General features: G+C 32.6%; 2 protein-coding genes across 2 annotated transcripts; both read right to left on the bottom strand.

Moving 5' to 3' along the window:
- Nucleotides 1-18,736: 18,736 nt before the first annotated feature.
- Nucleotides 18,737-20,521, bottom strand: LOC144567279 (putative carboxylesterase 8). Its single transcript, XM_078317379.1, has 2 exons — nucleotides 20,136-20,521; nucleotides 18,737-19,533 (listed from the first exon to the last, which is right to left on the bottom strand). The coding sequence occupies exons 1-2, from the start codon at nucleotides 20,442-20,444 to the stop codon at nucleotides 18,901-18,903; spliced, it is 942 nt and encodes a 313-aa protein (XP_078173505.1). The 5' UTR covers nucleotides 20,445-20,521; the 3' UTR covers nucleotides 18,737-18,900.
- Nucleotides 20,522-24,988: 4,467 nt separating this feature from the next.
- Nucleotides 24,989-26,110, bottom strand: LOC144567675 (zinc finger BED domain-containing protein RICESLEEPER 1-like). Its single transcript, XM_078317840.1, has 2 exons — nucleotides 25,712-26,110; nucleotides 24,989-25,186 (listed from the first exon to the last, which is right to left on the bottom strand). Exons 1-2 carry the CDS (start codon nucleotides 26,108-26,110, stop codon nucleotides 24,989-24,991), a joined length of 597 nt encoding a protein of 198 aa, XP_078173966.1.
- Between the last annotated feature and the right edge of the window lie 351 nt (nucleotides 26,111-26,461).

Here is a 26,461-nt window from a genome sequence, read left to right as displayed (position 1 = left end):
TCGAGTTATATAAATTTTTGTAGGACATGGATATATGTAAGACATTTATTTCTTGAGCTATATTCTGAAAGTGTTCGATTCTGAAAATCGAAATAAAAAAAAAAGTGTCCTTCGGGTTCGAACTTGAATACAGAAAATACGTTCAATTATACGAACCTTTTGGATTTAATAGTTTGCGTCTTTTGCGTTAGATAGATATATACTCGTAACATTTGAATGGTTATGTACGTCCAGTACTATACGTTAATTTGAAGCAGTCGGATTGCGATTATGGGTCATTAGTATTTAGCAAATATTTGTTTCATAAACATTAGAATTTTTTTATCTCCTCTTCTTAAATGTCTTCAATATTTAAAATTTATCTGAACTAAAAAGACAGCTTTAGATCAATATATAATTATCATACTAATAAAACCCAACATGATCACAAAAATAAAGGAATATATAATTCCAAATTGATTATTAATTTATCAAAATTTAAAATATTATTTCACTAATGCAACCTTTGCTAGAAATATATGAATTAAGTTTAGAAAGTTAGTGGTCTTTTTAACAAAATTCATTATCTTAGTATCGAAGAAGAAAGAGAGAACGAATATATATAAAACATATATTGACAAACGTTATTTTACCATCTTTTAGGATCCATCAATTTGTATATGTATTGTATCATTATTGCTAATATATTAGCCTGAATATTTATATGGATATCGATTGAGTCATGCAGGTATAGTTTAAAATAACACCCTTCACATTATTTGTCGGATATATTCTGATATAATTCGACTCAGACCTAGAAATTTGAGATTCATAATCATACTCCAATTTTTTTATTCATATGTTATACGATTTACTCCAGTCCGGATAGGCTATATATGTACTTACGGTTCGAATCCATATCAGAATCGGATCGAAAACGAGTAATTGAATTATAAAAAATATAGCATCTCTATTAAAGATAACATATATAGGATTTTCTGTTTCTTTTGTTTTTTTTTTGTAAAACTTTACTGCCTATCCAAACTAATTCCTTTTCTACAAAAAAAAATGTATATTCATGGTGTATATATTATTAAGTGGCAATTCGTGCCGTCTAAGTTTTCCTTAAATTGCATTGCATCCAACTTTATTACAAAAACTAGATATTTAAGATTCAACCTCAAATACAATATGTCGTCGAAGTTGTAACAAAATAAAAATTTAGCTCCTCAATCTTTCAATTAGAAAACCTGTTCAATTTCAAGGAAACAAAGTAAACCATTAATTTTCTTTTTCTTCTTCTGAATGTAATATATGGAGAGCTAGCTATTTGTTTGAAAATCGCTGTAACCGACTTATTAATAATTGTCTTCCAAGAACGTACTTTGATTTGCATTATTATCAAATAATATTCTTAATATTCGCTCTCATGGGTACTTTTCATATATTCCAATATATTTTTTTTCCTAATGTTTTGTAAGAAAAATGCTGAAAATAGCATCAGTTGTTTGATCAGAAAAATCTTCTTTCCTTTCCTTTTCATTCTTGAATAAATGAAACCCTAGCTAGTATGGCCTCCAATTTTATATCCAAAATAGGCATCTAGAAAGGAACGGAAAGAAGAGCAGATGAGCTATTGTCAAGTTCTCGGTTATATATTGAACTGATTGTTATACTAGTTTAATTAAAAAAAAGTTCTTTGAAAAATAGATGTTTTTAGTTAGCCTTCTTCTGGCCTACAAACTGCAGAAATATACAAGTCAGCTTCATTTTGTTTAAAATAATTAGGGATAAACTGTGTTGGCATTAAATATTTATAAAGAGGACCATACTTGCTACACACACACACACACATATGAGGACCACTTAGCACTGTTTTTTGGTGACACCGGATTACACACTACATTTTCAAAGTCCAAACAGTTGATCCAAACCGTTCAACATGATGAATATATTAAAATGTGCTTGCATATCAAATTTTATATTTTTTTGAATATTTTTACTTTTTATTAAGATGGGTACAACAATGGTCTGAAATCTGAAAACAATAATTTTGTAAAATACTTAACAAATAGTAAAAAATTCAAAAAAATGTACATTTTGATCTGCAAGCACATTTTAATATATCTATCATGTTGAATGATTTGGATCAATTGTTTGGAATTTTAAAACCTTAAAAATGTAAGGTGTAATCGGGTGTCAAGTGGATCCCTCCTCACACCCACACCCACCCACACACACACACACAGATGGACTATGGTGAGTTGCGAAATAATTAAGGATCTTGTTTTACTTCATACTCATATCTCTGTTTTCAAAGATCAAATAGTCGATTCGAACCGTTCAAAATGATATTTATATTGAACTGTGCTTGGAGACTAAATTTTATATTTTTTGATTTTTTTTACTTTTTTTTAGATAGGTAAAAAACCGTTATTGTTTGATAGATTATGAACTATAAAAAACAGTGATTTTGAAATATACTAAAAAAATAGTGAACAATTTTCAAAGAGATGTAAAATTTGGTCTCCTAGCACATTTCAATATGGAGATCAGGTTGAGCTGTTCGAATCGTTTCTTTGAAGTTTCAAATATAAAAAATATGAGTGGTAAGTAAATCAATATTCTTACTTCCCAACTCACCATAGCCCAACTTATATATCATGCTCTTTTTTTTGATATGAAGTTTGGACATATTCCTGTAGCTTGAAGATGATATATCTTAGATTTAGTGGACCACTGATGGATATTGGTACCCAGATATGGCCATTGGATTCCTGGTGGAAACAAAGAGTGCAACAAAAAATTAATAATCAAGTGGGAAAAGTGAGACATTTAAAAGAAGTGCAACCCCTAACAAACCTATCAAGCTAATACACTAGCTAGCGTGCATGCACCCAATGCCACTACTAACATAGAGGCGTTGCCTATGAGCTATCAGCTATATATATTAGTAGTCTCTTTTAAATTTTACAGATGTATTCTTCACATACACATGCAACAAAACTTAAGCCGATCCAGCGGTATATTTACTCTACACGTCAGCTGTCTTTGTTTCTTAACAGTTGTAACTTATAAGTTACAACATGATACATATGATACAATCGATTATATATTAATTTAAACTAGCAGCTAGTTCTAGATATATAGGAGCATCTTTATGTGACTGTTAGCTTTGACCTATCTTACAGTTATTTCAGCAGTATGTTTTTGAGTGAATGGATGCATGAAACTTTAATCAATTACTAATTTCTTATAGTACTCGTGATGTTGACATGCTATGCATAGTTCATGTGTAATCACTCGTGATGGACATCCGTGATGTAGCCATACTTTGTAATTACCTATATAGTACAGTTTGTTTTTGTGTTTAATTAATTAAATAATTTAACGCCTTTGAGTAATACTGTAGCCATGTATTCTGTTGACCTTATTTGTGCATTTTTTGTTGTTTAGATGAAGACTTAAACATAAATTAAGTCTGGAAAGGAAAGTAATATGCATGCACTTGATCAGGATGCCTTTGGTGATTTTGTCTCTTGCTCCTGATATCAATTATTGGGCTGGCGTTTTATTATCACTGCACATGCAATTCATCTTTTTGACAATCTTCAAAATCTAATTTTTTTTAAAAATTTAAAATGTAACTTTATCCGCTTATCATTTTATTTCTTTGACCATCAATTAAGTAACTTAAGGTTTCAACGTCCGAAATTAATGTTCGATGATGCATCATCAAACAATACTTATTTAATTACTTAAAACTTGATTGTTAGACTATATCTATATGTCCAATAATATTGTCTATAAACTTACTCTTCAATTTTCAATTGTATATTATATCACTGTTAAAATAGCCATTGTCAAGTGATCTATCAACTTTAATTATAACAATTATTATTATTTCAAAACCTTATTTCTTTTATTCGTCGTAAACGGAAAAAAAAAGGGCAAATTAATGATACAAGGAACCCCATATCATAAATTAGACGTTTTAATTTTTTAATTGAAAAAAATGGGAGATGGTTATTATACACATATACAGGTAAGCTATATATTAATTTTTTTAATTTAGAAAAATAAAATTGTTTCCCGCTAGGAAAGTAAGGACGGAGTAAATTTTCAAACAATATATTAATTATTTGATCTTTTTTTTACCAGAATGAAAGGGCAAGGGATTAATAATATATTATCACAGATAGTCTCAAACGGTGTTAAGTTGTTGTTCAAATTCACGCTGCCAGCGGCGGATCTAAAGGATTCGTATTGTATTGTAGAGGATTATCCTCATTTTACGGTTTGAGATTAAATTTTAATCGGTTTGGGATTCAGACTACAATAGGAGGCAGTATTATTGGGCTTTGAGATTTGTGCCAAGTTAAAAAAATGGTCCAAATCTAATAATTGTAAAAAAAAATCTCTTATCAAGTATTGGAGAAGATGTGAATTCAATCTAAAGAGAGTTTCTCATAGATAAATGTCTACTTCTGAATTCAAAAATTTTATTATATTCAGTGATATTTTGTATTTGTGCTTATTTTTGAAAGGAAATAATGTCTACTCTGAATTTAATTCACGGCTTAGTTGAAGAAAATTGTGTAAAAAATAAGGTCAACTAAGATTGATTCGTGTAAAAAAAAGAAGGAAAGAGAAAAAAAAAAAAGACACGGCCAAGTCAGGAGAATTATTGATTCGCTAGGAGAAAAAAGAGGTCCTCTACTAGGAAAGAGAAAAAAAAAAGACGCGGCCAAGTCAGATTTATTCGTGCCGTGTTGTGCCATGATCACACGTGATGTGTCCAAACGTGATCAGTCACGTTTGTCACATTTGATCACATTTAACTATTTTTTTTTCATAATTTAGGTTTGTTTATTCAAAATTCACCATTCGATCAAGATCTAACGGTGCTAATTATACATGACTTAAGTGATCATGTGATGTGTCATGACCAAATCTTTCATGTGATGTGACTCACGGCACACGCGAGTCACAACACGTGACCGGCACATGTACCGTGCCGTGACTTTTTTAGATGTCTATTCGCTACTCCTCTTCGATTCGCCAGGAGAAAAAATTGTGCTCTTGTCAATATTTTGTGTCTATTTTTGATCGAAATTCTAGATCCGCCCATGCACAAGGCGGTGGAATGCATTTTAAAAAAATTCTCCACTGCTCTTTCTTTTTCAGTAGGAAATTTACTAAATAAAAAAAATTCCCTATATGTATTTCGAAGTAGGCTAAATTTGTGAGAATCAAAATATATAATTAATTATACTGGCAAGCGGGACAACAAGAAAAGTGCGTAAAGTTGATGGGCCCCATAACATGCATGGCTCTTTCTCTTTGCTTTCTGGGCTTATGATAAGAGAACTAGGAAGGAATGGGGCAAGGCCTAAGATCAGTAGGGCTCTTTCTATGAGAATCCTTAGGGTTTTAGTGTGGGGCTGTACTGGGGGGGTAAGAGTTCGTATACCCCAAATCAGCCCCATAATGGTCCCAAATTTTCTTAACTTATGAGCCCGGCCGGGCCCCCTTGATCAACTATTCAACTGATAATGATATAAACAACACATACGCCTTTTACATCAGCATATGTAATCTTTTGAGCTTGCTGTTTTCAATCTTGATGGAGCTTGTTAATAATTTGTGAAAACCATGTTAGAGCTGATGAATAGACAGCAAAATTGCCGTGCAAGTCGCTGTTTGAGATCGCTATAGGAGAGCAACTTGAGATAGATGTTCTAAAAGTAATGTACTTGAGCTAGGTTTACATACATTTATGTACAAAAATAAATATGTGAATTTTAAAGCTTTATCAAGATGCTTCCAAATTAACCATTATTATGGATATGCTATTTTGTTCCAGTAAATCAATCATGGAACTGTAGCAGCTGTGCTTCTCAGAAGTATCTGCACTGATGATCAAATTGAAGCGACAATTAGATGATCAGTAGATTTTAACATTTGTGATTTACTGTACAAGACGTGAAAGGGTCAGAACTGATGGTCTGTTCATCTGTTGTGTGCTCCGTGGGCTAAACACTGAGTCTTGGTAGCCCATGGCCTGTTTGCGGTTTGGAGCATTGACTGTTTTTCCTGAGGGGGCTGAAGTGGTCCACAATCTCTTATGGTAAGAATCAGGAGTGCTCTGACGGGGATGGACCGAATGAATTCGTATCCTCCCACTTCCCAGGTATCTGACTCCAGCAAATTACAATCGGACCGCCCACATTAATTCCAGTCAAGCTGGTACCCATACAAATTATAGGAGTCCGTTTTAGATTCGTGCAGAATTAAAATAACTAATCTGGTTCGTTTGTAATATGCTTCAGTCAGCTACCTGTGGTGAGCCGAATTCTGGACCAAATTCGGTCCTGTCTTATTAATTGGAGTTGTTCTATCACCATTAAAATTTGCGCAAACAGTTTTAAAATTTGTAGATCAAGCTCACATAAATCTTAATAGAAATTGAACGGCTCCGACTAAATATTAGTCCGAATTTGTTCAGATATATAATGAATCTCCCCTATTCTCTCATGCATAGTACTGGACAGCCAAAAAATTAAAATTATTTACCGCACAACCGCTAACCTTAAAAAAAAAAAATCTTTATCAGAAGATTCAAATTGTCTATCTTTTCAAAAAAATCAAACAAAATACCCTCTCACTATTTTTTTTTTGACAAAAATACCCTTGTGGGTTCCAAACTTTCATTCCCTTCCTCTCCCCTTCAGTCTCTCCACATTAATTACTCTTAACTGTGTGCTAATTTAATTTATAAGTTGTAATTTGAGGCCGTACTTTTGGTGATTGTACATGGAATTAAAATTGTAACTCTTAACAAGATGAAGATTTTAAAAAAGTTGGTTTATTATTGAATATGTGGTGTATAGTTCTCCCTTGTATATATGTATATGTTCTGTACTTGTTTTGTACTGCAGAAAATATGCATGCATGGGACGTACTGTACATGATAACGTATTTGACTTGAGAATTCTATGGTTTTGAAGGATTTTTCCATCAAACAAAAATGGATGGGAATAATAATAGCAAATTAATTAGTCTAAATTGTGGAGGTCGAAAGCAAACCCTTCATCGTATGCATCACATAAACCTATATCAAGATTCAAGTCTAACATCATATAAAAGTCTGCAGTTTTGCAAAACTAGAGATAATGTATTGTCATTGAATGAACTACAAATTAATCTTAGCATATTTTTGTTAACCTTTTAATGCTGTGTTGTCATTTTTTGATGAAAAAATTGTAAAATATACAAGGAGAAAATGTCAATTAATTATTAGAATGATAAACTTTATTTTTTTATTATTTAAAAAAAAGTACATGATCAGTATATATATATTTTTAGTATGAATACTCACTTAATTGTTTATTATATGTGATGTGATACATTTTTATATTGTGGAAGCCACATTATAATATTTTTTACTTAATAAACTACCTTCAGAATGTCTATATTAAAATGATTCATATGTTAATTCAAAATATTTTACAGAATAAATTAGTATTATATATTACAATGATTGTTAAAAGGATTAATATGTTAAATATAATTTACAAAATAAATTTTATATTGAATATATAAGACTTTACAAATCTGTAAATCTGTATATTGTTTGACACATCAGATGATATTTGAAATTGTCTATCTTACGGCGGATCATTGCAAGGGTCGTCAGTCAAAGAAAAAAAAAGGCAAAAATTCAAATAACTGAAATCTAAAACAATACTTAAAAATAATATGAAATATATAACTTACCAGTAGCCAAATACAAATATTTTATACTAATAAATTATATATCTAACATTACACTCATTTGAAGTCATTAAAAATGAATGACATCTGGGAAATTAATTGTAATATGAAAAAGTTAACAATAATAGAGCCTTCTTCATTTGAAGTTTTTCAAATTAAAAAGCAACATAGAAGAGTAATTAATATGGAGAGAGAAGGGGAGAGAGTAACGTGGAGAGAGAGAGAGGGAGAGGTAAGAAATGGAAGTTTGGGGATTTATAAGGACATTTTGTCAAGAAATTTAGTGAGAGCGTATTTTGTTTGATTTTTTCTAGAGAAGGGACAACTTGTAAAATTTTCCGTTTCTTATTTACCTCCGACGTGCATATACCGAGATTGACATGTGGTCCCATAATAGATCAGCTGCCTAACAAAATCTTATGGTTTAGTATAAACTTTTGCAAACAATACCAATGTCTCTTCCGAATGTTACTATAATTGTGATGAATCAGTCGTAAACAAATTAATTAGGCTTCGGTTCTACTCGCAAGCAATTGGATGGATTGTCTAGGAGAGATTTATATATCTATTTAAGTGGCATGTTATATTAACAATAAGTTAAAAAACTGATAACCGATTGGTCGTTCCTCAACCAATTTGAAAATTAATGTTTTTTTTCTGCACTTATATAATCAGTGAGTAAACTATTTACAAATTGCCTCTGTCAATAATTAAAAAAAAAAAAAAATACTATTTACAAATTGCTCCAAGTTCGATCCAGTCTGTATATAGTAAAGTTAATATACCTTCAATTTTACTTTCAAATTATGATAATTATTTTATCTATTTTTACTATTGTCATACAATGTGGTTGTTTAGACATTTCTTCCCAAATAGATCAAACGTTGCAAATCACACTTTGACTTAATATCTATGCAACTTATTATAGTTCACAAATTTAATTTTCAAGACAATCTATGCCATCCGTTTGAGATGAATTCGCCAAGTCTATGGGACCACTACTACAAAAACATGCATGTTATATACACAGATTAAAAAATAAGGTAATATATATTGGTTTTGTAACTGTGTTCGCATACGTCGTGTATTAAAGAGTTGATAAATTGTACACGGTTGTAGATCCGTGTATGGTTTTTAACAAAAATTGCCAATTTTTTTTGATTAAAAACATCATACACGGTTTTTAATGTAAAATCGTGTATGAAAACCCTTATCCTACATGGTTGTTAATGTAAAAACGTATATGAAAACTCTTATCTTGCACAATTTTTTTTTTTAATTAAAATCGTGTATAATTCATATGTTCTAAAAAAATACTAATGAAATTCTAGATCTAGATTCAAATCAAAAACACTGAATTAAATTTAAAAAAACTATGAATTTACACAACACAAACCAAAAATACTGCATTTACCAATACAAACAACACTTACAATTACATCGCATATTATTAGTTACATGAATACATTCTAACTAAAAAAAAATGAAAATACAACAAAAAATCATGGATATGAGACTTTATACATTTCCATGAACAATGCTTAAGAAAAAAGTATGGTAGAGTACAAAATTGAAAATAAAAAATAAAAAAGGAAAAAACTTTAACTCGGAGTTTATTTCTTTGTTTTTTGAGCTTGAAAAATACAGTTATCCCTAAAGGCATAATCGATGTAGGTCTCCTCGCTGGCTTTCTGAATTGGGGTCATATGTTGAAATTGGATACTTGAGCGCTAAGCTACACTCGTTTGAAATTTCTTCATTGGAGATCGCATTTTCAGTGAAGATGTTGTTTCTATGGTCTTTATTCTCGCTTTAATCTTATTTATTTAGAAAAGATATCTCCGAAAAATACATATATAGAAAAATGATACTTTAAAAATAATAGAAATTTCGTACATAAAATAGATAGAGATACATTATATATAACAATTTTGACAGTTTTTTTTTTGTTTGTTTGGAGAAATGTATAGACAAGCGATACATTCTGTGCTTTTTTGTGGTTTAATAAACTTTTAAGACTATTGTTGATCAAAGATGTATTTTGACAGTTATTAACTTGTGTCTAAACAAAATAAGTGTTCATTTTATAATAGTCAAGTATGCATCATAAGTATGCGTCATGTAATATCCGAATGTATATTTTAAGATATGCGAAACATATATGAGTGATCCTTGTATTTAGATAAGCTAAGTATATGGTTACTGTGTTAACTCTAAAATATTTCAATAGACAAATTTAAACTGTTAAAATCAATATACTTTATGAGTAATATTTTTACATTCAAATTATACATTTACTGCTTGATTCTAATTAACAAATTAATAAATTTAGCATAGAAAAAAACATAATTCATCAAGTAGATTGATTTCCATGTTTGTATATGTTTGTTTAAAATAATTTCTATAATTAAAATTAAACATATCAATTATTTTAATAAGTTTAAAGACGTATTAACTTTCATTCAGAAAATATTTGAGAGATGAGTTAGTGGCATAGTGACAAATGAATTATTCGGGTTTGGTTCGGCGAGATCAAAAATTCGTGATTCGGGTATAATTCGGGTATAATTCGGAAATGATTTAGAATTATCCGGATCAGAAATCTCATTCCTGCAAGAGAGCAAAAAAAATAAAAAACTAAAAAAATAATTGTTCTTGGAAAAATTCAGGAAAAATTCGTGAATAATTCGTAAAATTCGGGAAAAGTTCATAAAATTTGGGAATTATTCGGGTTTAATTCGGTCAAAGTTCGGTCAACCGAATAATTCGGTGTTCGGTTCGGCATCACTCCAAAAAAGAATTAAACAGGTATAATTCTGATATAATTCGGGTATCTTGTCACTATGGTTAGTGGAGGTAGTCATCTAGCACTAAATATTGATCCACATTCCGCTCCTCTCCAACCGTAAGGAATTCTTTTGATGGTTACAGGCATATCTAACCATCTATTTACAATCCAATGGTCCCAATCAAATGTTACCTAATGGTGTTCAGACCCCGCAGAATTGAGCCCAGTTTAAGTAAAAAGAAGTCTGAAGTCTGAAGTCTGAAGTCTGAACAATTCAATCTGAAAATAATTCGGATCATCATTCATCAAATGGCGAAACCAAGAATCTAAAAGTTGGCCTAAAAAGAATGGAGAGGAAGGGATAAGGTGCATAGGGATCTGGAGATGGAGGTAATATTAATTTCTCCAGGCAGAGAAAAGATTCGCTTGGAGCAGTGTGCTGTGTGTGCTACTGTGCTTGTGCAGTGCACAGTCATTCATGGTGTGGTGGTGGTGCCAAATGCCAGTAAAAAGAAGTATATATTTACCTGATGCTTGTCAAAAAGAGGCAATCGCCGGTAAACTATTTTTTTTATTTTTCATTTTGTTTTTGGTAAAATTTTATGTATACCCTTTAAAAATTTCGAACTTATCGTAATTCTCCTTGATATTTATAATATCACATTTATCTTACTAAATTTCTAAAAATTAAAATTTATTCATTTAATTGTTTTTTCTATTAAAATTTATTTAAATTAATAAAAGACTCATTTTATCCTTAATTAATAAAATAAAATATACGTAGAATGTTTAAGAAAAATGTTTAATTTGCTAATTGGCCAGGTGTGAGGCGAATTGTTTATTTTCTTATTACTTGTGACGTGCACATAAGCGAATGCATAAATGTAACTGTGTATGTGTTACAACTAGAAAAATAATTTATTTATTTTAGAAATCAAGCAATTAAAAGGCTGAACATTAGTTTTACACAAATTATTATTTTTATTTTTAATAAAAGATAAAAATGAGAATGTTATAAATTTAAACTGATTTTTAATAGAAAAAGCAATAAATTAAATAAATTTGTTAGTTTTTCAAATTTTAGAAGTGCCCATATGATATTATGCATTATAGAAGGATATAAAATAAATTCGCCCTTTGTTTTATAATTATTCTTTCTTTTCTCCCAATGAGCATGCAGCAGTAAGCATTCAGAATGTGCGCTGCTGGCATTGACAGAAAGAAAAGCACGGTTTTTTTATTTATTTTTTCTTTGTAAAAATTTCCGTTTTCCGTTATTTCCTGTTATTTTTTTTTTTACTAATAGGCCTATGCACGAATTATAAATTAGGGTCTAGATGTGTTTTTATTCCTTAAACGGCAAAATAAAAGTTCAATTACCGAACGGCATAACAAACTGCATATTATTATTTTTCCATATTGATTGTAGTGGTACATATTTTCATGGAACTCTTTTTTTTTAAAACTTAACTGATGCAGTCAAGGTTATATATAAATGGTAAAAATGGTTACATCATAGGTTAAATTCCATACAACATAATCTTAAGTTATTTTCATGAAACTCTGATGGGGAGTTAGCATTATTTTTGAAAACGCCATGGATTATGATTTAATATTTTAAATAGTAAGCACTACAGCAGATTGAAACATCAACAACTGATATTAGTGACTAGTACCATTACCGATCGCTGAAGGTCTATAACAGTGACTTGCTTTGGAGCAAAAATGATGAGTTGAAAAAAAAAAATGTGTCAAGTGATGATTTTGAGCATAAAGAATTTAATTTAGATTGCCATGTTTTAGATTTGCATTGCACTATACTTAGGGGTGAAAACGGAGCGGATAATGCTGATACCATATCCACATCCGTCTTTTAATGAGCGGATACGAATACGGATATGGATAGTAAACGGATATCAAAATTCAAAACCAAATCCAACTTAAACGGATACGGATAGGAATTCGAATATAGATATAAAACGAATAATGATCGGATAATTAAGATATATGAACTTCTAAGATCCAAATAATAATTAAAAAATTAAATATAAATATTAATGATAACTATAAGTTAGAGGAGAGGGGGAGATAATCAGATAATGTATTGATATAATATATAGATAAAATAATAACACAAGATTAATGGTTCAAGCCTTAGTCAGTAAAGCCCTCTACATAGAGATAGAGGGTTCGAATCTTGCTGGGAGCAAATTTACTTCTCCTTTTATTACTTAGCGGGTCCGACATATCCTGATGGGTTTCTAGCGGGTCCGACATATCAATAGGTTTCGGATGGGTTTAATTGCTAGCGGGTCCAACCATATCTATTGGTTCCGGATGGTCTGGATATCCGCTCTGTTTAGCAATTATCATCCGAATCTGGATCTTCTATAAGGTATCTAATAATTATCCGAATCCGAATCCAGAACTATCCGCTCCGTTTAAATTCGGATACGGATAGCAACCGGATTCGGAGTAGATATCTGTTGGATAATCCAGCTCCGTTTACACCCCTAACTATACTAGTTTATTTGGTGAACTATTGAAATTGTTCATTGGTTTGGATTTTTGGATGAATAATCGATCTCCATTAACTTACCAAAAAAATATTTTTATATAGGATCTTTTATATTTTTTTTAGAGTAAAATGCTATGAATAATGTAAATTGATTCCATTCACAATATGAAAAATTTACATGATCGACTTCTATTTACATTTGATCTTCATAGCTTGAAAAATCTAGCTATACTCCTGAAAATGATCATGTTTTGGAATGATTTACTATTTGCACTATGATAGTTTGTTGCTCGTGTTGCATATAATTAATGATAGTTTGTTGCTAGTTGATATAAAAAACATAGCAAAAAATTAGTCGATGAGACATCAGTCGCTGAAGGGGGCTAAAAGAGAGATCTTTTGCAGATGGACCATTAGCGACCGATTTTGAATGGGTCCTGAAAGGAGCATCGGTGACCGGAGTGGCGAAGTGACGTCATTCAGCGATCGATGATGTCATCTCTTTATTATAAGCGACAATGGTATCTACAACCGGTGTATTTGTGATCAATTATGGTCGCATATGGACATCAGTGACCGACGTCATACTTTCAGCAACCGATTTCCTCCTCGGTCGCTGATGCTTCTTTTGTTACATAAGTTTTCTGTTCAATATATAATGATTGAGGTCAACTTTGGTTGGTTAATCCGATCCGTTTATCGATGGTCATCAAGTATGATGTACTCGAGTAATATTTTCATGCTAAATATTGATAATGTTAAGATCTCAGAAAAGTAAAGCGGACTACGATTAATTGCTAGTTATAATCTTACATTTCATGCTAAATATTGATAATGTTATAGAGGAGGGTTCTACATTTATGATACATTTTTACTGGTATGTAAACTATTAATTAATACTGAGTTTGAGAGTCTCAATCAAGTACTACAAAATCACATACTCTTGTTACATAATATAAGTGAGGCAATGGAAAGGGAAACAGAGATGGATTCAGATGTTCCTATATTTCTCTTGTCAGTTTTTAACCAAATAGTCAATTGTGTGCAAACAAATTCATGTACAGTATATATCTAGATGAAAATCAAAGTTCACGCTCCATTGATTTTGTTTCTATGAATTTTGAATTGATTATTTTTTGTGAAAATAAGGCATAGAGCCCGTTTCATATAGAAACATAGTAACTTACAAACTACTTATGAGTTCCAATATCTCCTAACAAACGACCGAAGTTCCTAGCAATCAAAACAAACACAAAACACAGTTCTACTTCTGAGACAACCAAAATATAAAGAGTAACAGCCATACAGGGCATACCCAAAAACCAACTAATCTTTTTTAACTATGTAATAATCTAGAGGAACTTCTAACAAGCAGTATCCTCGTCACTATCAAGATCTATAATCTCCAGTCGTCACAGGGTCCTATTCCTGAAGAGGTATGTCATCCATGGTTGCTGGGAGCCAAGCATCTCTCTTCTGTGCCTCTGTCTCTGGGATAGTACCTGTCCAATACAACACCAAATGTACAATATTAGAAACCAAGATCCTAACTGATGCTATGGGGGTATGTTGAAAACACAGCATTTCTAGAATTCGAAATAGACCAAGCAAAGGCACTGAGAGCAACAAAGAAATATTGTTTAGGCTGAAGAGGTAAAGCAAATCCAAAGTTCAGTACATCCTGGAAAGTGTCCCAGTTAGCCAAAAAATTAGGCATTTCACCTAACCAAAAGAGCACCTGCCTAGCTTTAACACATTTAAGGAAAAGGTGATCAATTGTTTCCTCCTCTGAGCAAAATTGCCACCTGATATTACCCCGCTAGCCTTTGTGAACTAAATTGTCTTTGGTCAAAATTTTATATTTACCGAGTAACCACATGAAAACTTTAATTTTGGGTGGCACAGGCAGAGACCACCACTCCAAAGTATGTAATTCTTGAATTCCACCAAAACTGAGAAATTAGTAAAGAGATTTGACATAAAACTTCCCATGTGATTCCAAAAGCCAGGAAATATGATCCGTGGGATCTGAAGCAGTAAAAGTAGTAATGATTTGTAAAATTTCCTGCCATTCATATTTGATTACCCCAAAAAATGACCTAAAAAACCTGACACTGAGTCCTTGAGACTCAATTACTTCAGGCAAAGTAATACCAGAATTACTGCACAAAGCAAACACAAAAGAATAAGAGGTAGCCAGAGTATAGTCACCAATCCAAATATTAGTCCAAAAATGAACTGCACTGCGAAGCCCAGGATGGTAACTGATGCTGTTATCATAGAGGGTTTTGAATCGATTATTCATGCATCGAGAACATCTATCTATGTCAATATGATTTTTAAAACTTTTTTAGCTTAACTATTGAGTAACAGGTTGTTTAGAAATTTGATTTCATATATGTATAATAAGACAGCAAAAAACCCACGCAATTGGAAAACCAAGAACAAAAATAAAATTGTTGCTTGTGAATTGTTTGAAAGATTCTCTAAGTTGCATTCTAATTATTGGATCTGAAAACCCTGGGCTGAATCTATAGAGTGCCAATTTCATGCTTAAAAAAAGTTTAAGATTCCTGTCCAGGGACAGAATTTTGGGCTGTCCTTTGATAAATTGGGCTCAAGCCCAAAAAAGACCTCAGATTATAACAACGTAAGAGACATATATTTCCCTATAATTATATTCTAGTATGCTAAATATCATATATTGACCGTTAGATTTTACGTACCAGAGTTGTGAGCGGGTTTATGGATTATGGTTTAGGGTTTGGTCTTTTAGGATCAACATATTTTGTTTCTGATCAAGGACATTTTGCAATCTTTAACAAGTGTAACTTTAACGATACAAATGGAAAAAAAGAGAGGCTATTGTAAGGAAATAACGATCTTTGTATTATAAAAGAGAATACAGAAATACATGCTCAATACAAATAGTGAGAAAAAAATAAAATAAGAATTACCAGCTTTGTTAGAGGCGATCTATTTTTAGAGTATCCCCAATTAACCCCCATATTTATTTATTTTACTAATTATGTAGTATTTTTTTTTAATACAAAGTAAAAAAAAAAGAATTTAATTTGACCCTCAAACTTTTAATTTTTTTTTTATTATGATCCCCATACTATTTAAAAGCAAGAGACTGAAGTTAAAGTTATGATGTACAATCTTCAAATTTACATCACTGATCCTTGTTGAAAAATATTTCCTAGCTCTGTCCCTACTTCTGTATATACTAAACTGTTGTTCTCTGTTAAGGTCAAAGGCTAATTGATGACAAGGGCATTTTCATTCTATACAAGATAACAATAATAGATCCGATAACCGCTCTCATACGTACTCACCTTCTAAGTTCTAAACTAAACCCTTCATATTAACTTTTTCACACGCTTTGAATATGCACAACTCCTTATTTATTGTTTCGATAATCACTTGTCTAATATGTCAATGGACACTTGCCTATAATATTGATCCTACTTAACTATTGTAAATAAAACATAATTGTTGCTGGCTATCGAGCACTTTTGAAGAGGTCAAGCCGGATTTTGACAGTTGTTATTCTGAATCCGTTAAAATATACACTTGACACTTGATTATTGTTCAATACACACATGAGTATTACATCAATATAATGCACACCTGCTTATTCATCTATTTTCATATAAAAGAAGGGAAGTTGAACTATAATATTGATCCTACTTAACTATTGTAGTTAAAACATAATTGTTGCTGGCTATCGCGCGCGCACTTTTGAAAATTAATGTCAAGCCGGATTTTGACAGTTCTTATTTTGAATCCGTTAAAATACACACATGAGTATTGATAAGGCCATGTTCCTAATTAAGGTCCTTTAAGTGTTAACATAGGTCATAAATAAGGCCAGAATAAGAATAAAAAACCTATGTTCTCAAATTATGAAGGCCTTATACCACCCGAAGCACATGGGCCGGGTTAACAGCTTGCTTGGCTCCGGATAGCATGCCACTGCCTTTTAGACGACATAACCACTCGCAAAGTCGGTTATAACTACTTCATAACCCCACGATCTCATAACTATCTTTCAAACCCGGTCAATGCAGTGTGCGTGAGGCGGTATAGAGAATGGAGGTCAGACTATATAAAACCCCTCTTCTGATAGGAAAGGGGCTAACTTCAAGCTATTCACGCTTATACTGAGAGATATCACATAGATCAGAGTACGATATCTCCGAGGTCACCACCTAGTTTCCGAGATTCCTTCACACCTCGGCCTGCGGCCTCGAGCAGGACAAACCTAATTCGAAGCCTTTTCCAGCATACGGCCCACTCCCCGGAGTTAACCCGTATCAAGTATTACATCAATGCACAACTGCTTATTCATCTATTTTCATATAAAAAAAGGGAAGTTGACAAAATATAATTGAGAACTGTTAAGAAAATCAGAGATTAAAAGCTACATATAATATTTCATGCAATAATACAGTTTCTCTACATTCAGAAGTATCTAAGGAAAATTTTGCAACTATTAGATAGGGTTTTGAGCTTTTTTTGCATGTGAGTAGATAAATGAGAGATTGCATTTTGTCACTATTGAAATGGTCTGAGTCGTTTTAATTCTCTAGTCAACCCGTGCTATAATTTATCCTTGATTGATTGTGTCAGTTCCAATAAAGAAAGCTAAACAGTATTTTATTTAAACTTATTTTAGCATTGCATTCTTTACATGATTCTATAAAAATAGTGGTATGAAATTGATGACTGGGGCTGCGTAACCGTCTACCACCGTTTATAATCATCATCACATTAATATAAGCAATTAACGTATTTGACTTTGGAGAATGACAGATATGCATAGCAAAAATCGAAATTTTAAATCATATCATAATAATTAAGTACCAATTGACCCATATACGTCGGAAAACAATTCTTGTTCGTACCATGGGCAACAGTTTTCTTATTTAATTTTAGGAAAAGACAATTAATCTGTCAGTACTCTGTTCCTAGCTGCTCTTATTTCATATGGTACATTCCTTACGCCTTCTTTTTAATTCAAATAATTACATATATTATTGAACTTATCAGGCCTCCTTTCTCGTAAACTTTAACTGGTGCTATTGAATTTCAAATATATGTTCTTTCACAAGAATAACATTGACTAAGTTAACAGTCGTAGATGTGTTTCTAGTAAGATATTATATCGCTTGATGAATATGTTTTGTTTATCATGTTTCCTGAAGTGAGAGATAGCAGGTGTTTTGTATGTTATTTTGCTTCTTTTAAGAACTTAATTGTAAAAGTTTGGGTGTTTCTGATAAAAAAAAAAAACAGATTATGTGTACCAAAAAGAAAAAAAAAAACTTTGCAAGTACATTTCCGGATTTTGACGCCATCACCAGCACAAATTTTGACGTTTTAATGTAAATAACTTTCTTTTATCAATATATATCTGTTGGTGGTACTTCACTGCCAACCTTAAAAAAAAAAAAATACATTCCCGGATTCCCCAAAATTGTCAATTATCCCAATTCCGGTATTAGTTCCCGGTCTGGTATTATCCCATTCGAGTAAACAATTTATGTTTTTTTCTCTGGTCATAATCTGTTCTTATTTCATTCAAAGAATGATTTTCAACTACAATTAGCTAATGCATGATATATTACATGTATAACCACGAAAATTATAGAAAGCAGAGTCCGATTATCTACATCAACGAAACAGCAGTTTTTCTTTATTAATGATTACAGATCTCACAATATATTCCAATGAAACAGCAAATACAAAAAAAAGATCACACTTAAACAGATAATTGTACACTTTTATTTTCTTTCACCATGCATGAAACCAAATAAAAATATACATATTCAAATTAAGCGCCATAGACAAACTCCCTAACATCTTTAAACAAAGCTTCGGCCTGTGGCGGCACGAAAAGCTCCATGGCATGAAACCCAGAACCATCCAACTTCTTCACCACCTCCACCCCTTTCTTCTCAAGCGCATCAGCAAACAGCTTCTGTCGATCAAACAGTGGGTCCCCTTTAAGTCCTAGAACCATACATCTGACCATACCAACAGCCTCATCAAGTCCAGCCTTTACCGGGTTAGCAAATTCATGGTCTCTGTCTGATCCAATAGGAAGCGTAAGTCGCCACAGCATGTCATTGCTACGCAAAGGTACTACCGGATCCTCTTCACTGGCTTCTTCTGACTCTGTTCTCTCAATGCCACCAAAATATGGCTGGTTGATAATGACTCCACTGAGATGAATCGGGCACAGATCCATGGACTTGGCTCGTAGACCTGCATGGTATGCTATGTTGCCACCAGAGCTGCTACCCATTACAAAAAACTTGGAGAAGTCGCCATGTGTCAATAGCCAAGGATCTGCTGAGGCAGGGTTCGCCGCTTGAGACTGGACCCACAAGATTGCTTCAGCTGCATCGTCATATGCACCGGGTAAACGGGTTTCGGGTGCAAGACGGTAGCTTGCGGATATTACCTGCAACAAGTATGAAAACATTATGTATTTATAACAATTCAGTTTTTTTTTTTTGTTTTTTGTGCGTGCGTGCGTGTGTGTGTTTGCAAAATATACCTGTTTTGCCATATTGTTAACAAAATAGTAAACATTTATGTTGTGCTGGCTATGACAATAGACAATTTTTAAATAAATAGCAAATGTGAACAACTGGCAAATCCAATATCGGTGAAACAAAAATTGTAAAATAAATTGGCCTATTGTCCATCAGTCTATGCATAATGAAGTATCTGATTAGTCCCTCACTCATGCTTGATAAAGCTTTTTTAAAATGTAAATTGCAATGATTACGTTCTCTTGTCTGCTTTGACCAGTATTTACAAGAAATTGAACGTTAAAATAACTGAGGGTCGGTCATTATTTCCATGTACTAACATATATTTTAATATAACTAATACGCTATTAGTATTATTATAATCAACCTATGAGCAAAGCATTTGTCAAACTAGTAGTTTTTCGGAGGATGTCAATTAAGATATTAATTACTGCGTAACATTTTTTCTTGCAAAAGTCAACTGAGCTTGTTTTCTTCCAAAACAATAAACCAGTAATTAAATACATACCAAAGCTGGGAGAGAAGCGGCCATGGCTTCACAGGAGGCATGATAGGTAGCGTCCGAAGGGGAGAAGAGCACGAAGCCACCACCATGGAAGAAGAGAAGAACAGGGAGCTTCTGGTCTGGGGAGGCAGCAGCAATGGGGAGGTAAAGGCGGAGGTAGGTGCCACGGGAAGGGTTCAAGGGGAGGTCTTTGGAGAGAACCGGAGGGTTGGGGTTGGGAGGAGACTGAGGTACAAAGGGGCGCGTGATGGTGCCATCGGGGTGTTCAACGATTTGCAAGAAGGGGTTTGGGATGCCCGAGTCAGAACCCATTGCGAGGAGACAGAGATGAGCAGAGAGATGGAGAGGAGAGGTTTTGGGGCTTGCTGTCTTTTGTTTGGATGTGATTTGACTTGGCGGGATCGGGATGTGCAATAAATAGGACAGTTGGAGCAATGCAACTTGCAAGCAAGCAAGTTAATCGTTGAGATCCTCTCCAGTTAACCTATAGCCATTATCAGGGTTTTAAAAAAAGGGGGAATTTCACGTATACCCCTCAAAGATTTCAAAATTACATATTTCCTCCTCTAAATTTTAAAATTACATATTTCCGTATCTAAACTTCAAAAACTCACATATTTACCCATTTTATTAATTTTTACATAAAAACTTATTCTAAATTTATAAAATACCTATTTTACCCTTCATTAAATGTATAAAACTCAAATTTGAATTTGAAGGGTTCCTCTACCATCAAGATTACATTGTGTTCTACGCACATCACAATAAAATTACTGCAGGTTCGCTTCAAGACCCGTGCTAATCTAACGTGCACGGATCTCAAAGCAATTTTGATCTGTGTGCATTACATTAAGATATGTGCACATTGCTTCAATATTCATGTGTGTTCACTTCAAGATTCATGCTAATCTAGTGCACATCTTAAAGCACTTCAGACGGTAGATGAACCTTCAGATTAAAATTGAAGTCAGATGAGCGTTTTATGCTTTTTAATAAAAGGGTAAAATATGTATTTTATAAATTTAGAATGTATTTTAATATAAAAGACAATAAAATAGATAAATATGTGAGTTTTTGAAATTTAGAGAGAAAATATGTTATTTTAAAATTTAGACGGGAGAATACGTAATTTTGAAGTTTTTGAGACGTATACGTAAAATCCCCCCTAAAAAAAAGAAGAGAGAGAGATCCTCTCTTGTTTGAACAAAACAAAAGAAGTTGATAGCTCTGGACTGGTTGATTCATACTAGACTGTGGATTGTGTATGGCTGCTGTTTATTTTAAGCATGCATCAATAATAGTCTACAATTTGTAATAATGTTTTGACTTCTGAATAGCTGTCATGATCTTAGTTTCTCTCAAAAAGCTGTCATGATCTTAGAGGTTCCCTCTCCAACCGGGCCGCTAGTAATGTTTGTCTGATGGTCTCTGACTCTCTGGTTCTTGATAGCACCCGCCAAGTTTCCATTTTTTTTTCTATTGAGAAAAAAAAGGGTTGGCCTCCAAGTACCTGTTCGGCACATCTCTTTAAACCTCTTTTATCCCTCAATCTTTGTTAATCCAGCCGAGCACGTTCTTTTTAAGCTGAATTTACATTCCTCTTTAGTTCTCGATTTTTAATACACTCACCCCTCTTCCTTAAAAAAAGAGGTTCCTTGGAGGCTTAGAGCTTTTTTTTAGATGATTTTTAAACCTTTTCTGAACGATTTTATTCTTAATTTGTACCTACTCCTTAGGGACCTGTTCTTTTCTTTAATTTTTCTATTCTTTCTCTCTAAGGGCATGTTCGTTTGTCAGTGCGGGATGGGATTTGACGGGATGAGAATCTACTTTGTAAAAAGTGAGAACTCATGGATACAGATACGTACGGGATTAATTATGGGAATGTGCTAAAATTGATGTTCGGTTGTACTGTGGGATTAGATATGAAAAGTTCTATTTTTCTTTATAATATGTTTGATATTGTACAAACTTTTTATTAATAAAGTTATAATAATGTAATTTAAATAAAATAAAATATAACACAAAATAGATGAAACATTTTAAAAAAAAATTACTACTTTTTTTTTCCTACTAAAATGTGTATTTTTATTTAAATTTCTCAAACAAAATTGAAAACAATAATGTATTTTTTACCACAAATTGAAATTTTATTTAAAATAATAATGTTTATAAAATTCTCAAACAAATGTTAGTGACAAATAATATTTTCAATCAATCAAATAATTTAGTTAAATGGTGGATGTCCCGGAGCGACCCAAGTAGTATATGTTGGGGTTTTCCGGTAGGTGCTAACCGAAAACCCGTTTAGGCTTAAGTTGCGGAATGACCGTAGAACAAAAATTTCTACGGCCAACTTAAGCTCAGGATTAAACGGGGTATGTCAGGAAACCTTCCAAGGCGGTCCACCTTCAGTATTCCTTCGACATCAAAACCTCTTTTAATTCATTTACAGATCTACTCCATAATTGATTTTCTAAAGCATTAAATCTATTTACAAATTAAATAGATTAATATAACAATTTATACCTTGATTCCAAATCTCAGTTGGAATGCAGACCGAGCGAGTAGAGCCTCACCAGGGATGGAATCGACTCGCAGTATCACACGTGTGATACCTCTATTGGTTATCCACCAGGACTAACCGGAGAGCGATTTACTTCTTCTGCCAGAAATACCGTAAACCGCAGAATTCTGCAGAAACACTATTCACCGAGAAAATGATGAAATAAATATATTTGTGTCCCAAAGTAACTCGGTTTTGCTTAAAAGCTAAACCGCAGGATTACACAAAATATATTATTTCCTAATCTCGAAATAACCGAAATCAAGGAAGAGAGAAAAACCGATTAACGAAGTAATCAGATTAACACGTGAATTAGTGAGTTTTTCTCTCTACCCCTACCCCTCTATTTATAGACTTTTGAGGAGGTTTGCAAAAGACCAAAATACCCCTCAAAACAAATCTATTTACCAAAAGCCCTTGACACCTCATCCTTTTATCATGTGAAATGACCAAAATACCCTTGCCACCTCACATGACACATGTCAACACATGGGAAGTCGGCACCAAGGGAAAAAGACCATTTTGCCCTTGGCCCATTAAGGCATGAATAGTGTTGGGCTTTGATTTTGGGCTTTGACTTTGGGCCTTTAATTTTAATTAAGGCTTTGATTATTTTGGGCTTTTAAATCCATAATTCAAACCCATAATTAACAATTAAAATTCCAAATCATATATATATAATTGTCATGTACAATTATATTTCTTTTCGGTTATTGTTCGGTAACTTTTATACAACGTAACGTGTACGTTTATAAATTAATCGTTGTTTCTGCTTATGGCTATCACTTCCTCAGCTAAGTTATACATATGGAAATGCTACCGTTATGGCTGCTTTTTATGGACAGCGTTAGATAACACTCACTCATATATATTTCTTAGTGAGAACGATAAATACCTCATACTGTAGAACTTTGACACTGAATGAAAACATAAATGACACGAACACAATTCTATTTAATGTTTCATTCGGGGTCTGTCAAATACCATGTTCCTAGAACATGTATCTATGTGATTAAAATGACATCTCGTGTCAGGTGGTTTGTAAAACTTAACCATCTTTTAATCCACATACTAACCTTATCGCGGTAATTAGTATTCCTGCTAATTACCTTGGTCAGTGACTTTTTAAGAGTATATATCATCTATATTATGGAGTTTCACAATTTCACTCATGAACTCGAAATGATCCATAAATTCAATAATACTCAATGCAACAAAATGATATATAAATAAACATTCAATTCATGAACAAAGCTTTATGATAATTTATCGTATTATTGACTTCTAGATTATTACAAACTAACAGTATAGTCCCACTAATGAAAAATAAAAGATATAGGGGCAATTTCATATTTATCCCTCAAAAGTTTCAATATTACATATTTATCCCTCTAAAATCAATAATTACATATTTATCATTGAAAATCATACAAACTCATATATTTGTCCAATCTAACTCGATAACATATCAAATATCTCTAAAAATAATTAAATAATATTATTTGAAACTTTACAAAATTATTTTACAGTATTAATTAATAATATGTTGATTGTTACGCTCTTTGTTTTTATCTTTTTAATCCATCTAAGTTCTCTTTTCTCTAAAGCGCAAAACATCCCGCCTCCCTCTCCAAACAAAAATGGAAAATTAAAGTAGCGAGGGGTGGCAGAAATTTGTGAGAGGAGAGGCGACTAGGGAAGGTGATAGGGGTGAAATAAGTCGTTATTTTCTTCATCACTTAGCCTAAATTATTGCCACTTATCGTATTACTAGAGGTGCTATCGGGTCGGGTCGGGTCCGGGTACTATTATATTTGAACCCGGACCCTAAAAGTGTTCGGGTCCAAATTTCGAGCCATATACTTATTTGTTTCAAATCGGGTCGGGTCCGGATCCGGATACCTATCTACTCGTAGATATTTCGGGTCCAGTCTTTCGATTCCGGGTAGATAGATACCCGCAACTTGTTTGTGGATTATTGGGTCTAGTTCGGATACGGGGCGGTTTCGGATCGAGAGCGGGTATAGGTCACAACTCCAAAGTATTCGAGAAATTATTTACATTTAAATATAATTATAATTTCTTAAACATCTCATATAATAAATCATTACAATATAAATTAAAAACTACTGCAAAATAAAAATTATACTATTGACCATGTTCATAAATAATAAAATATATCATGCTACATAGCAAAATAAAAATAATAACTCTAAATTATTAGTTATCTATCTAAATTAAAAAATACTATCATGTTTATTCAACATTCAACATTTACAAGTACATTATTTCAATTACTATTTTGCCAATCACTGTAACAAATGAGAGCTTCAATTGTTGATGCCTCCAAACTTGTTTGTTTGTCATCAATTACTCTGTTACCTGTGCTAAAAGCGGATTCTGAAGCTACTGTTGTGATAGGAACAGCTAGCAAGTCCCTCGCAATACAAGAGATGATTGGGTACTTCTGTTCATTGCTCTTCCAATACTTTAGAACATCAAAATTATTTTCATTTGAATGGACTGTAATAAAATTAAAAAAATGAGTTCCATTGCTCAAAATAATATATTTTTTTTCACAAAGCAAAATAATATAAATTTTGGTATGTAAGCTAAATCCCTCTGAAATAAGGGCGTGGAACTTGCACTACATCAAATTTGGGCCAATCTCTAAAAGTACATTAATAAAATTAACTAATTTTCTTTCATAAAAAATTGTATGAAAATTATAATAGAATAAAGTAAAGAACTTGGACAGAGTAAATTCTTTATTCGCAAGTACAACTAACCAATCTATTATCACATATTTTTATAACGTACCTGTACTGGTACTGACCAAACTGGTATTTTATTAAATTCAGAACTTTAACTTTATATAATGCTTGCTTGATTTCTTAATATAAATCTAGAAAATGAAGGAAAAAAGAAGATAATGCAAAAGAACTATTTTCTGACCATATGAAAGAGACTAATAATTTGTGTGTATATATTTTCTAATGTTATACTTAATTACCTGCTCTTCCAAATATTCTTCTAGCTCCGATTTGAGCGGTAGATCGTCTGTGTTATGAATAGATTCATCTCGGTAGTACTCTTGCATGAAATCATCATCAGAATCTTCAGAATTTTGCCTCTGTGATAACTCTCTAACAGATGCAACATGAGATGCCTCAACTGGTTGTACGACTTCTTTCTCTGCTAACTTCTTGTACCATTCAAACAAGCGTTGTAGAGCACTGTGAACACGATTAACATGAGGCATGTATGCATCATGTTCGCTGCCATAAATTTTCTTATAGCAAAATTCGATGAAACGCATCTTGTGGCGAGGGTCGAGGACAGCTGCAATAGATAACACTTGAGAGTAATCTTTCCAATATTGATCGAACTTTTGCCTCATACCCTCTTGCATTTCTCTTATTATGTGCTCATTTCTTTCTTTTCTCAGATGCATCTGGATCATGCAAACATTATGGAAGTACAAATTTGTCGTTGGGGTTTTTGATGCCGAAAAAATATTAGTGACATCATCAAATATCTTCAGAAATTTGCAAAGTTTCATAGCAAGGTGCCAATCAATCTCTGTGGGTGGTTCTGCAAAATTTTCAACGGAATGAAAATCTTTAAAAACAGCTTTGAACACTAATGCTCTCTCTAGCATTAGAAAAGTGGAATTCCATCTGGTGACAACATCAAGTAAAAGTTTCTTCTTTACATCTAGCTTGAGTTATTTCGCAAGATCACCAAATATCTTCAAACGCTG

Source organism: Carex rostrata, chromosome 16 (genome assembly GCF_964058835.1).
Source record: "Carex rostrata chromosome 16, lpCarRost1.2, whole genome shotgun sequence".
Lineage (NCBI taxonomy): Eukaryota > Viridiplantae > Streptophyta > Magnoliopsida > Poales > Cyperaceae > Carex > Carex rostrata.
The sequence above is the reverse complement of the archived record's forward strand: the minus strand, read 5'-3'. Positions and strand labels throughout refer to the sequence as shown.